The sequence below is a fragment of the Lygodium microphyllum genome, chromosome 9 (assembly GCF_053477565.2).
Source record: "Lygodium microphyllum isolate KBCC chromosome 9, Lygodium_microphyllum_v1.1.10, whole genome shotgun sequence".
NCBI classification, from domain to species: domain Eukaryota; kingdom Viridiplantae; phylum Streptophyta; class Polypodiopsida; order Schizaeales; family Lygodiaceae; genus Lygodium; species Lygodium microphyllum.
This window is the reverse complement of record NC_141143.1, coordinates 115,678,074-115,691,252: the sequence shown is the minus strand read 5'-3', so window position 1 is coordinate 115,691,252 and position 13,179 is coordinate 115,678,074. Positions and strand designations below refer to the sequence as shown.

Below are 13,179 nucleotides of genomic sequence, written 5' to 3'. Positions count from 1 at the left end.
AAAAAGATGAGATGCAATTTCCACACATGTAGTGCAGAATACAGAATGGCCACCATGAATCTTGCATTGCTGCACATATCACCAGTAGGGAGGCCTCCATTAAGAACTCTCCCCTGATATGGGATCTTTGACTTCTGTAATTGTGGCAATCAATTGTGCCATTTTGTGCATTTATATTCAGAGCAACAGAGCTTTAATGGAAGACTAAACAAATCGAAAGGCTTTGACATTGCTCAAGGGATATATCGGAGTTTCAAATGAATTATTTTGTGCTATATTTTGGGTTGGCAAGGAAGGCCACCTTACTGGTTGTTTTCTTTGAGTAAAAGCAACCCCGGACAATCATATTGTCTGCCTGTGTCAATATGAGTATGGATGCATATGGGAATCATCTAATAGATCATTGGAGAGTGGATTTGTGTACCTTGAAGGTAAAACTGTTGGCTGCCCATGTTCAACTGTAATGATACAAAACTTATAGAGGGTGCTATCCCACATTCAATGGACTTGCAGACCACCCTTGTAGAGTGTAGTTGTTGGAAAGCCTCGGAAGTTTAGGAACTTGTCAAAGCTTATGATCTTTGGAATTGGTTGCTAGATATAATTATAATGTGGCTGACGATGGGTATATGCTTTTCTTTCCATGTGCATGTGGAATATGTTAACTGTCATGCATCATAGATTTATTCGGAGAAGAAGAACAAGGACTTTTCTGCAGTATTTCCAGCCTGGGCGTCTTCTTGATGTAATGGATAGATTAATGATTGGAAAATTAGAAGTAACAGTCCAGGCTCTTTCTTCACAAGCAATCATATCCATGAAGATCACTAGGAAGGGGTTTTTGGCACGTTGTGAATGTTAACTGCCATGCATCATAGATTTATTTGGAGAAGAAGAACAAGGACTTTTCTGCAGTATTTCCAGCCTGGGTGTCTTGATGTAATGGATAGATTAATGATTTGAAAATTAGAAGTAACAGTCTAGGCTCTTTCTTCACAAGCAATCATATCCATGAAGATCACTAGGAAGGGGTTTCTGGCACGTTGTGAAAGAGAGATCAAAAGATACTTTTGGGGGAGGCTCGATGACAGCTTCAAGCCTAGGAAGATATCCCTCTTTCTATGGCTGGCACGAGCTTAGTAGTTGGTACATGGCTCGAGTATGGCAAGGTCACAATGGCATCTTCAACCGAGGTAATATGCTCCTGTGCTGCTATGATCGCACTCACAGTATCTAAGCTTGTGCCATCATATCTTCCAATCTCTGCCATTGTTGGATGCACATCCATGTAATCATAATCGATTAGGTCTTCCATTGAATCCCTGACTAGGATAGAAAACAACTCTTCTTCCTTCATTTCCAAGTATTGCAATACATCTGATAGAAATAAGTATTGACCAAAAAGGACATTTGTAGGTTTTTAAACTCACTCTAGGAAAGTCTACTTGGTTACTCTATTTGCATCCTCTATGAAATGCTTATCTTCTAGGTCTCTCTTGAAACTGTCCCATGCATTTTCATATTTTGTTTAGATGGACTCTATGTGACTTCAAATGTGATAAGAAACAGCCCTAGTAAAATATCTCAGCTTATCATCTATCGATACACTAGTAAGCTCTTGCTTCTCTATGTAGAAGCAAAGAAACTTGGAAATTTTCTGCCATCAAACTTCTTCATCTCTCCAATAACTTCTTACAAAGCTCTAGTAACAGACTCTTCATGTTTAATCATTTCATCTTGGTGACTTTTTTAGGGTGCGTTTTGCCGCAGTTGCTGTCCTCTCCATTCGGCTTGTTGCCATGGTCATCTCCAGCTATTGCCCTTTAGCTTGGCAAGTTGTGCAGGTTGTGTTTTATTTGAGCCTGTTGACATCATCATTATTTGGAGTAGGTGGTTTTTGTATTTTCAATACTTTTCTTCATTAGCTTTGCTCCAACTAGTAGTTATTGGACTTGGGATCTGTCTGCGGTGGATGACATAGATTGACACCTTCGTCAATCCACTCCCATATGAACCATTAGCTGTTGGAAGCTCTAACCTTTTTGTACACATTCATTCTCCATTTTGTACTGGTTCATTTAGTTATTCATTCATTATTTAGTTATATTCATTTTGCGCTTTGCTTTTTTGTGCCCTTTGCATTTTTGTCTTAGTGTTTGAGTTCAGAGTGTTTTGGTTGTGGTCGTATACTCGTGTTTTCTTTTGCAGACCCTCAATGTATCTCCACACGGTATTAGAGCGGATGCTCTTCTAAAGAGTTACTAGAGGCTATCGTGGTAGTGGTTGGTTTGTTCTTGATTACACTATATGTCGTGTGCTGATTCACCATGGCTCAAACCACTTCATCTTGAGATCCTAGATTTCTCAAGCTACTCTGTCTATAGAGGCTCTATTCAAACATTATGGTCTTGATTTGGAGGACGACACTTCATCTGGTAATCTTTCTTTTCAGTTTAGGACTAACATTGCACGTATTTATTGGTTCTCACTAGGTTGAAGATTGATTGTTTTAGCCCTTGCCTTGGGGAGTATTACCTCCATCAACGTGGAGATATAGATAGTATCCTTTCTCTTGAGATCAAATATCATTTTTCCTTATCTTGGGCCTCGCTCTTTCTTTCCTCTAAGTTGAGGTGTTTTTTATAATTTAATGTCATTTATTTGTCCATTATTTTATTTATTTTTCATGTTAGGTAGATTGCTACTTTGGTGGTTGTGCCTATGATAGTTGGTCAAAATTGGAACCATATCTTGAGATCAAATATGGGCCCATCCCCAATGCATTCATAGCTGCCTCTTCCCTCACTCTTCCTGTTGGGAAGTGCTTGGTCTTCCTTCTCCATCCTCTAGGTCCATTTGGATGGTGGACTACTATATTGGCGATTCTTGACTAGCATTGGAGCCATTTCCTAAGGTTGAGATTCAAGCTTGTCTACGACACCGCTTGGTTAGCATTGAAGCCCTCTCCTGAGCTCCAGTAGAGGCATGTTTTGTGTACCAATTAGTTGATTCTCCTTTGGCTCTTATGTTTAAGGGGTGTCAGGTCTCTACCTTCATTATTAGACTACATTTCATCTTGGTTTTTAGCACCACATAAAGTCCAACATTAGATTCTCCTCCTATGGCATGGATCCATGGAGAGGAGGTTTCCACCTTTCATTGGTATTTACATGTTTTGGTATTGTCTTCAACATCAGTCTCCCTTTCCTATTGTACCTATCCTTTGCATTGCATGATCTTCATTATCTTTCTAAAAGGTCGCTTGGGCAAGTGAACAATTTCTCCCACGAGGGACATTGTCCAAGTGGCACCTTTTTGCATGTGCATTCTCATCATGTAGCATTCATCTATGTATCTTATTGAGCAAAGCACCTCTAAGTGGATCTTGAGCTATAGGTTCTGTTACCATCATCCCTCCCTACCTCTTTACCCCTTTATTTTATCATTGACACCCTTGATAGGTGGTTGGGATAATCTTTTTTTCAGTGGTGTTGGAAACTTGGATTTGACTATCCCTTTATTTTCTTGATGGGCATAGTTACTCCATTTAAAAAAAAAAGTTCAAAATGGTTTAACATCATCTTTGTAGGTCTTGATAGGCCAATGGGCAGCAGATGAGTACCCTCGGTGGCATCAGGCAGTAGTTTTTTGCAAGGCGATAGGTCACGACAGTAGGTGGTTGGTCAACGGGAGCAAATTCATCACTTTCTAGGCTTTTTTTCGTCATTTAAAAAAAAATCATGCAAGTAGGCTCCTTCTTTGATGGGGGTCCGCGTGCGGAAACACAGTTTTTAGATTTGTGCAAATTTGAGCCTGGAAATTCGAGGCTTTCCCAGATTTGATGTTGTTTATGCTTGACAGTGACATTTGTGTCAGAAATTGCAGACATTGTGCATGTTAACCTTGGTTAAATTGGGGATTTTGCCAAATTTGTTGGAATTTTGCTCATCCGAGTAAATTTTATTACAGCCCCAAAACTCGAATTTTCACTAAACAATGTGTGTTCCTAGAGTATGTCTGTGCCCCATAAGCCAAACCCTAATTTGCGAGGATCCACACTAGTATAAATAGAGAGGCTTCCCATTACTTATCCTTATCTCATATTTTTAGGTCCTCTATCTATTGACGCTAACTTCTCCACTGCTGTTTACACCCTTCCATGGCGGATACCTTAGTTCATGGCATTGACCAGCCTTCTCCATCACCTCGCAATCGGTCCTCAGCCTCCAAACGGTGTGTTTGCAGCTGGTGACAGTCTACAGCCCGCTAGTTGCAGTTTCCAGCCATTGCCACGTGCCAAAGGAGCTGCTGCACTTTGCATTTGCTGTTGCCGGGTGGTTCCCTGCCTGCATTTGCTGCATTGCTGCTGAGTTCCTCATCCATAGGGGCAGCATACTGCTTTGTTCTGCAGTTGATAGTTGTCATCTACCTGTTCCAAACATTTTACAGCCTGCTGCCCACTTTTTGAGCTGCCAAGTCTTGTTCAGCACTGATCCAAACTCTCCAAATCTACATTTGCTGCTGCCCTACACTTATGAAGGCTGCCTGCTATGTTTCGGGATCCATCAAGGTACGACACACTCCCCAACTCACACTTTCTACCCCGATCCTTGGGTCAGTATTTCACCTTTGCATAGTGTGTTTGCTGCATTGAGCACCGTATATATTCAGTATTCATTCATTCATTACCTTCTTTAGTGTTCATTGTCTCTAAGTTAGCCTAACCCACCCTAACTTTGTCGTATGATTGTGTCTTTTATCTCTAGACGAGTATTTCTTTACACATGCCATCTCTACTTCTTGATAGATTTAAGGAGGATATTAAATGATAGCTTTAGACCCAAAAAATCACTCTATCTTTCCTATGGCTTATGTGGAGAGATAGAAAACACCGTCGGCCATGTTCATGTCCTAGAGCCAAAGAGGTGTGCAGTTGCCAAAGTCGTGAGATTGCAAGAAGGCATCTCTCCTCTTCCTCATCCTCTCAAAGCCACACTACAACATTTCCCATCTCCCACAAGAAGTATGGATGATCTCTGTCCACATCCTTGAGAGAGCTTCTACAAAGGAAACGTCCTAGAGACTATGGCATGGTTACACCTCGCAAAAGAAAACATAGAGCATACGACCCCAACTCAAACATAAAGAACTCAAAGACTAATGTAAAGAAGCAAAACAAACATGCAAAAATGCAAAAAAAAAAAAAAGAAGATAACCGAGTAATGAATGAATTTTTGAATGAAAATATATAGAATAATGAATAGACATCTACAAAATGCTCAAGGGCAGAGTTGTACAACAAGTGGCTCACATGGGAGGTTAACGGAGGTGTCCATATGTGTCATCCATTGGAGACGAATCCTAAGTGCAGTAATCACTAGTCCAAGTAAAGGCTGATGAAGAAAAGTGTTGAAAATGCAACAAATGACCTACTTTATAGATGATGATGATATCAGCAAGTTGGGGCAAAACCCAGCCCATTGGAGTCACCAAGCTGAAGTGTGACAACTAAAGATGACCAGGGTAGCAGGCTCAATGGAAAGGACAGAAATTGGCAACCTAAAGAAGTCACTAGTATGAAAGTGACAGCTGTGGATGACCACTATAGGGACTGGAGGTGATGGGGGCAGAAAATAAGAGTGAAAAGCAAGCCAGTGGAGTCACCGGACAGATGGGTGCAGCTGCAGATACACCATGGCAGCAACTGGATGAGGTGCCTAATAGATGGAGGCTAGAAAGAACTTGCATAATCTGCAACACAAGGGATAGAGCAATTCGTTGAGGTCTGAGGACCTCCTATTTATAGATATGGAACCTCCAAAAGGTTGGGTGTTTACTTATGGAACACAGAAACTTTGGTAATTTTGAGTTTTCATGCTGTTTTAATGAGCTAATTATGGTTTAGTAAAAAATGCTCCTTTTTTAGCTTAACACTCCCTCTTAGGCCCAAAATTGAAATAAAAAAGGGACTATAAGCATAGCTAATCAGATTATAATGCATTTTTTAGCGCAGCACCATGTTGATGTGATTTTGTGAGCGGTGAGTGGCTGCTTGCTTTGCTCTGATCTTGCTTATCTGAATTCTCTTCCCTAGCCCGATGTTATAATGAAAGAAGGCTACAAGGAATGCATCTCTCGAAATCCACTCTCTTGCACCCCATCATAATACTCAAGTCCCCCATACAAAGTAGTATTATTCCACCACTACAAAACCCACCCCCAAACCAAAAAACCCAGAAAATCCCCCCCACTCAACAGCAACAACAAAATAAACCACCCCTCCCAACCTCCCACATGACTTGCTACACTTTTTGGATGTGTAGCAAGGACAATGAGTTGCATGTGGCACCTTGTTTAAATTTCTTAAATCTCGGACCATACCAAGTAATACACCTAATGAACTGAACACAAACCGAACACTACATACCTCATGACCTTTGTGCTTAAGGAGGAGTTAAGGAGCCAATTCAGTAAGATCCCTGCGCCTCTTCTTACTCCAAGCTTCGGCCGAGAGGACTTGACTCTGATACTACCATCAATGAACACTAAGTACCTCACTACCTTTGTGCTCAAGGAGGGTGTAAGGAACAAATTTGGTCACATTCCTGCACCTCTTCTGACTGCAAGCATTGCCAGAAAGGGCTTGACTCCGAGACTACCATCAATAATGCTCAAACATTCCTCCAATGTCAAGTCTCACAAGGGCAGTGGTAGAACAGAAGACTATCCCTTCAGAATGGTCGGAGCCATCAGGATAGTCACAAGTAGCGGTCCTCATTCTCAATCATGAGTGTGATTGTTCTCAAAAACAGCTAACACTGGTAGGCATAACTTGATGGAGGTTGATCAAAATCAGAGATCTAGCATGAGCACTGCCATTAGCAAGCATTCGGCTAAGCACAATATTGCAAAGTCCAAGCGTGCTTTTTGGAGAGTCTTTTTGCAGCTGAGACTGATGTCTTTCTGGTTTACTCTGGTTGAGGGCAAGTTAGCGCAAATACAAGAAGGGGTCTCTGTCCAATTTATCAAGCAATGCTTTGAGACCCAGAAGCACTGCCTTTGGGCATGTGACCAGGCACACGTGGTGTGGTGAGGTGCTTGTAGGGTTCTTTTCCAAGTGAAGGTGCACTTCACGTGGGGGAGGATCTTTATTTTCAGCTTCTCCACTCAGGTCATCGCCTGCTGTATGAGATGTATGCAAGATACATCATTGAGAGTCATGCACCATGGTTGGGGAAATTCTCAGGAGCACAGTGTGGGACATGTCGAAGATGCAATGTCAACTCATTTTCAGCAGAGTTCAAATCTGAGTGTTCACCAGCGTGACTGAGATTTGTAGTTAAATTATTCGCAATCTCAATGGACATTTTTGGATCTGTGTCGGGGTAGTTCATAGCACTGGAAGCAGCTCAAGTATCTCTTCCATTTCTCAATGAAAAGACATGGCCTGTTCTTCACACTGCAAGATGGCACCCCATATTGGATTAATACTCCTCTACTGAGGGGCCTTGCACTGACTCGGTGTGGCTCCAGCTCACCTCTTGAGAGAGAGTTTTTACTTCAGTGATGCTGTTGAGCCTTTGTAACTTCGTTATTTTCCTCGCAGTAACATAATTAGCCGCTTTTTTCCCCCAAAAGAATTAGCAACTCTTTTTATTGCCAGAAACTAAATATAAAACAAAATAGATTGTCACCTTATTACAGTAGCAAGCATTGTGCCTATGTGCTGATAATCTTTTGTTTGCTAAGCTCAAAAATATTGTAAATATCCCATGGACGATGGTAACAGAAAAGTTTATCAATTAGGAACAAAGAACATCATTTGCTTGTCTGAGTGATTGCTGTGTTCTCAGTCTAATAATTGGTTTGTGGTGATATAGGACATGTATGATTTTATGGCCATTGATGGCCCGACCACACCAACCATTGATCGTGGTATTGCTCTGCATAAGATGATACGATTGATTACAATGAGCTTGGGTGGAGAAGGTTATCTAAACTTTATGGGAAATGAATTTGGTCACCCTGGTATGTTGGTAGAATTTCTGAATAGATAGCGTCCTCTTCTTTGTGTGATATACTTTGTTGTTGATGAAATTGTATACATGGTCATGCATGTTGCACTTTTCAATAAAGACTCACTATTTGTTTTTCTCATGTTGCAGAATGGATTGACTTTCCCAGGGGAGATCAACATCTTCCCAATGGAAAATTTGTACCGGGGAACAACAATAGTTTTGACAAATGTAGACGAAGATTTGACTTGGTAAGAAGAAATATCCGTTTTAATTCCAATGTCAACTAACTGATTTCCAAACATGGCACTTTGTGACTTTCCCCTAGAGTCTTCATCCCAAGGGGCGTAGTTCTCTCTTTTTTAAGAGCAACATTGCTTTTTGTTTGTACACTGTAACTTAAAAGTTTTTAACCAAATAACTTGGTTTTCAGAGAGAAAAATGTCATCACTTCTTTTATGAACCTCAATCTTGTGTGGCTTTATAGAAACTCAGAAGGGGTTAATTATTCTTCTTGGTTGGCCTTGCCTACTTAATGTCACAGACATACAGACATACAAGAATCAGAGATATTATTCACTAAGTTGGAGTGCTTTCTTTAGGATTTGTCATAAAGTTTTGGAACAGGCTTTTAAGCAGAGTCCTGAGTGGTGAAAATCTTGGCATTATATGTCACAGGGTGATGCAGATTACTTGAGGTATCATTGGTTGCAGGAGTTTGATTGTGCAATGCAGCAGTTGGAAGAAACATATGGGGTATTCAAGAAACCTTTTCTGAGTTGTCCTTTTCAAAATCTGTCAGTCTTGCGAATTCTTTTAAATCAGTGTTTGATGACAGCTTTTATACTTTCTGTATTTCCTTCCAGTTTATGGTCTCTGAGCATCAGTATGTGTCACGCAAAGATGAAGGAGATAAAGTTATAGTCTTTGAGAGAGGAAATTTGGTGTTTGTTTTCAATTTTCACTGGCAAAAGAGTTTTCCAGATTATAGAGTGGGTTGCGTAAAACCTGGCAAGTACAAGGTATATCATCTTTGTGGCTCCTAAAATGTCAAGGTTTTCTGTGTTCTTTGATGTGAAGTGCTTGCATTTCATTTTAAGCATTCAGAACGTAATGATAAAATTTAGATAGAAGCAGTGGTGATCTTGATTGGTTAGATTTTTAACATATAACTCTGTTTGTAGTCTTTTGACCACATAGCTTGTTGTGTCATAAACATGACAGATTCTTTTCCTGTTTTAGTGGAACACAAGGCCATTCCCCACTTTAAAATTTGAATGTGTGAATACACATACATGTGAAGGAAAAGCTGTTTGGCAGGTTCTGTGAAACTAGAACCTGTTATGTGAATGCCTTTTCACCACTGGAGACATACTCTGTACCTAGTTCTAGCAGATTTTGCAGGAAAGACAGGAGCCAAGTCTCATGCCCTCTTCCCATCAGTGTTGTCTCATGCTGGCAGACTTCTGTTGTACATTTCTGCATGTGAAAAACTCATTGCTGTCACATGGATATTTAGTCACTTCTCTGTTGGAGGGCAAGCTTCACTTCTGCATGATTAGATTTCTCTTCTGACTTGGATAGCAAAGACAGTCTTCTGTGACTTTAGAATCCTTTGACAGTAACTGCCATAGTCGTGGTGCTCTGTATGACTAGTGACCTAGAGAATCAGAAGTCTTACTGGCCTTGTGTGACTCCTGCAATCTCTGTGGTTTCTGTAGTTCAAATTACTGAAATTTTGCAACATGGAAGTATGCGGAAATTCTTGGTAGGATCTGGAAACATGTTGGGCACGGTGGCATGTGTAGATGGCGTTAAATGCTACTTCTGAATAAATCCGTCTTATGGTAGTGTATTTCCTGAAACAGCTATCGTAACTCCTGAAATGGAAATGATTTGGGAACTCTGGAACTTGTTGCAGCATCGCCATTTTCTTTCCCAAAAAATAATTGTGTTGGTTAGGGGGGTAGACCTTGAACTTAACCAATCTGTCTTTCTGTTTTTGACCAACATGTAATGTGTTTTAGTCAGTTTTCATTTCTAGCCTTCAAATTCTATAGCTACTAGATAGGGATTGTCATCTGTATGTTTGGCAGTGTAAGCATCTATAGTGTAAAGGCTAAAGTTGCAACCTGTACAACTATACAGTTTCTCTCACTCTCTCTCACACACACACATTTATATTTATTTGTTTATGCATATCCATATTCCATATTTGCATTATTCAGGTTCCTGTTTTGCTGTTTCGAACATACGAAAATTTTGTTTCTGTTTCTGAAACTTCTGGCAACTGTATGATAGACATATTATTTGTGTTTTACCACGGGTGTTTTTCAACAATCAGTAATGAACCCTTGGAAGCACATAGCAAACTGCTATCTAATAATGTTAGCTTGTACATAACACATACTTTACATGACCCACCATTTCACGACAATCTGGATGGGTGAGGTGACCTTTGTTCACAATAGAATGTGTCTTGTTGTTGAAAGCGATCTGAATGAAATACGGAAGGTATTATTAGCATCTGATTGTTTGATTATTCATGCTTATGCCACTGTTCATAAACCTCATAATAATAGCACTGAAAGTAAATAAACTAGCCAACTTAATCAACATTTTAACAGAATAATAAGCACAATGATAGAATATGAAGAAAGAGGAGCCGTTTTCTCTCTCTCTCACACACACACACACACACACACACACACATACACACACACACAATGAGCAGATTGAGGTTCATTGGGCCTAGAGTCAAAGTGTGGTGATGACACTCAACATGGCACAACTGAGCCAGTGTCTGGACTCCTTAGCCACCCTAGCCTAAGGGTGCATTCACACCTAGTCATTGACCCAAGGTTGCTATGTATATGCTGTTCGTGCCCCATCCTGGATCTCCAAGGATGTGACACAGCCTCTTTACATCTGATTATTCTTTAATTCAGCAACCTTCAAAGCAAAAGGAGAGAGATTACTGGACTTTCTTTCTGACCGCAGAGAGTAGCCATAGCAAGCAGGAGAAAAGCAGGTTACCTAGGTGAGGATTAGAGGAGGGTGGGGAGTGTGCAAGTAGCTCAGAGCAGGTAAGAGAGACATAAGAATGGCAAGCAGTCTATACTTTGTCAAGGTGGAGCATCATTGCAAAACTGTAAGTTGGCATGTCACAGAGATTTCATTTTCTTTTCAAATTTATGGGAGCGCTTCAAGTAGTCCTGTTCCTAACATGCTTTCTATTCTAAAACAATTGATTCTTCCAGAGGGACCTCTCTCCTCTAGTCTACTTCTTTTTCTTCTTTCTTTTGGATGGTTAAGCCAAGGACACAAGCCAGGCAGCTGAATGTGCACAGAAAAGCTGATGATGGTTGAGATAACATTCAAACAGATACAACCAAGGTATATCAACAGGGATTGCGGTTTGGGAATGCTTTAGGGAAACTCCATTTGCCACTGTATCTTTCAAGGGGACAATACATTTGTTTGGGAGGAAGATAGCTTGAAAGTAAATGCCTGTAATGTGCTATGTTTCATGGAGGGAGAGGAGCTGTAATTTGGGATATGCCTTGATATTGAAAGAGGATGTTTTCAAAGGTACCAATATGCTGTATGCAGGCATAACAATTCAAAGCTGTAGTGGAAAATAGTTACTGTGTCTGTCAATGTGACTAAATTCAAAAGGAGTGTAGATCTGTTTTTGTGCCTCTCCTCGGATTGGAGTCCAGAGCTGATTGTTGATGAATGTCAGCAGCTTAATAATTTTGTCATGTTCATGGCATTATTATCTGCAGGTTGTTCTGAACTCAGATGAAAAGAGGTTTGGGGGATATGACAGACTTGACCCAAGTGCATCATACATTGCTAGTGTGAGTTGTCCACTGATCTATATTGAATTTTACACCACTCTCATCATCAGCAGATTGATCCAGCTATGTGATTCTTATATTGTTATATTGGGATTTGTACAGACTTATTAGGTTTGCTGTGCTGTAATTTATTTTTGTGGTGTTCTGCAGGAAGGTTGGTATGATGATAGGCCGTATTCTTTCATGGTCTATACACCATGTAGAACTGCAGTTGTGTATGCCCTAGTTGAGGATGAGAGTGTGTGACTCATATACAGAGACTCAAAAGTGTTACATAGTCAGGTAAATCTGTCTTGCTTTCTTATGAGATTACTATTTAGTGTGCAGAGGTAATTGGACTCAAATGTACTGATTTTGAAAATCTGTCAGGTTAACTGGAGGCTTTGTATTGCCAACATAGTACGCTCCACATGGCCAGCTTTTTGGTCAATCAATTACAAGTACCATCTTCCAAGAATTCTCCTCTTGGGCATCAACCCTTGTCTACAGTAAGGGAGAGCTGGTGGAAGGGGTGTCCCTGATAATGTATGGGCGCGAGAGAGAGAGAGAGAGAGAGAGAGAGAGAGAGAGAGAGAGAGCTTTTTGTGACTCTTGTACCCTCGTACTTTTGCTGTAATTAGTATAATTACTCTTTAGGTGGGCAGAGAGAGAGAGAGAGATGTGAAATGATACTCAAAGGATTTGATCTGTTTATGTTAAATAAAAAGCACTCTGCTGTTACCGAAACGCTCTTGTAACCAAAATGTTGGTTGGTCAGAAGGTGCCTTGCTCTCTTGGATTGTGGTGTAAGTATTTCTTTGCTTTCCATTTGATTTCTAGATGCCTTCCCCTTTACGTAAAGCAATAGCTGTTGTAAACAAGGACTTTTAGGTAGATAGAGGCAGCAATGGCAGGAGGATCCAAGTGGTTAGGGAAGAGTGGGCATGAAGAGTGGGCAGGGGTCAGGCTGGGATAATTGGGATAACTGTGACAGGGTACAGGCCAGGGACAGATGGATAGAGAGTGGTAGGTATGGGGACAAGGGGATAGGTTGAGTGGGAAGTTGTTAAGTCTTAAAGGAGTTTATAGTTATATACACAATCCTCTAGCATAGTGTCACAAAGTTATATGTTTTTATTAACTTAACATATGACCTAATTAGTAAGGAGCGACACCACTAGGGTAAAGGGGCCAATAAAGTGACACCCCCCCCTAAAAGGAAACACATGCCATCCCAATTGAGTGACAATTTTGGCAAAAAGTTGTGGTTTTCTAAGCTAGTTAATATTATGATACAAAATTTTTAAAACTATAGATGAGCT

At 40.5% G+C, this 13,179-nt stretch overlaps 1 protein-coding gene across 2 annotated transcripts in view; it reads left to right on the top strand.

The window, feature by feature from the left end:
• The window catches only part of LOC148031457 (1,4-alpha-glucan-branching enzyme 2-2, chloroplastic/amyloplastic-like), a 69,105-nt gene extending 56,460 nt beyond the window's left edge, over window positions 1-12,645 (top strand). The window contains exons 18-24 of one of the 2 annotated variants that reach the window (XM_087684995.1): window positions 7,881-8,028; window positions 8,166-8,266; window positions 8,694-8,771; window positions 8,882-9,037; window positions 11,804-11,878; window positions 12,029-12,160; window positions 12,248-12,645. In XM_087684995.1, the coding sequence (XP_087541121.1) occupies window positions 7,881-8,028; window positions 8,166-8,266; window positions 8,694-8,771; window positions 8,882-9,037; window positions 11,804-11,878; window positions 12,029-12,124 (654 nt within the window). In that variant the 3' untranslated portion in view covers window positions 12,125-12,160; window positions 12,248-12,645. The remainder of the gene's footprint in view (window positions 1-7,880; window positions 8,029-8,165; window positions 8,267-8,693; window positions 8,772-8,881; window positions 9,038-11,803; window positions 11,879-12,028; window positions 12,161-12,247) is intronic. The other variant, XM_087684994.1, reaches the window with a different exon arrangement.
• The last annotated feature ends 534 nt before the right edge of the window (window positions 12,646-13,179 follow it).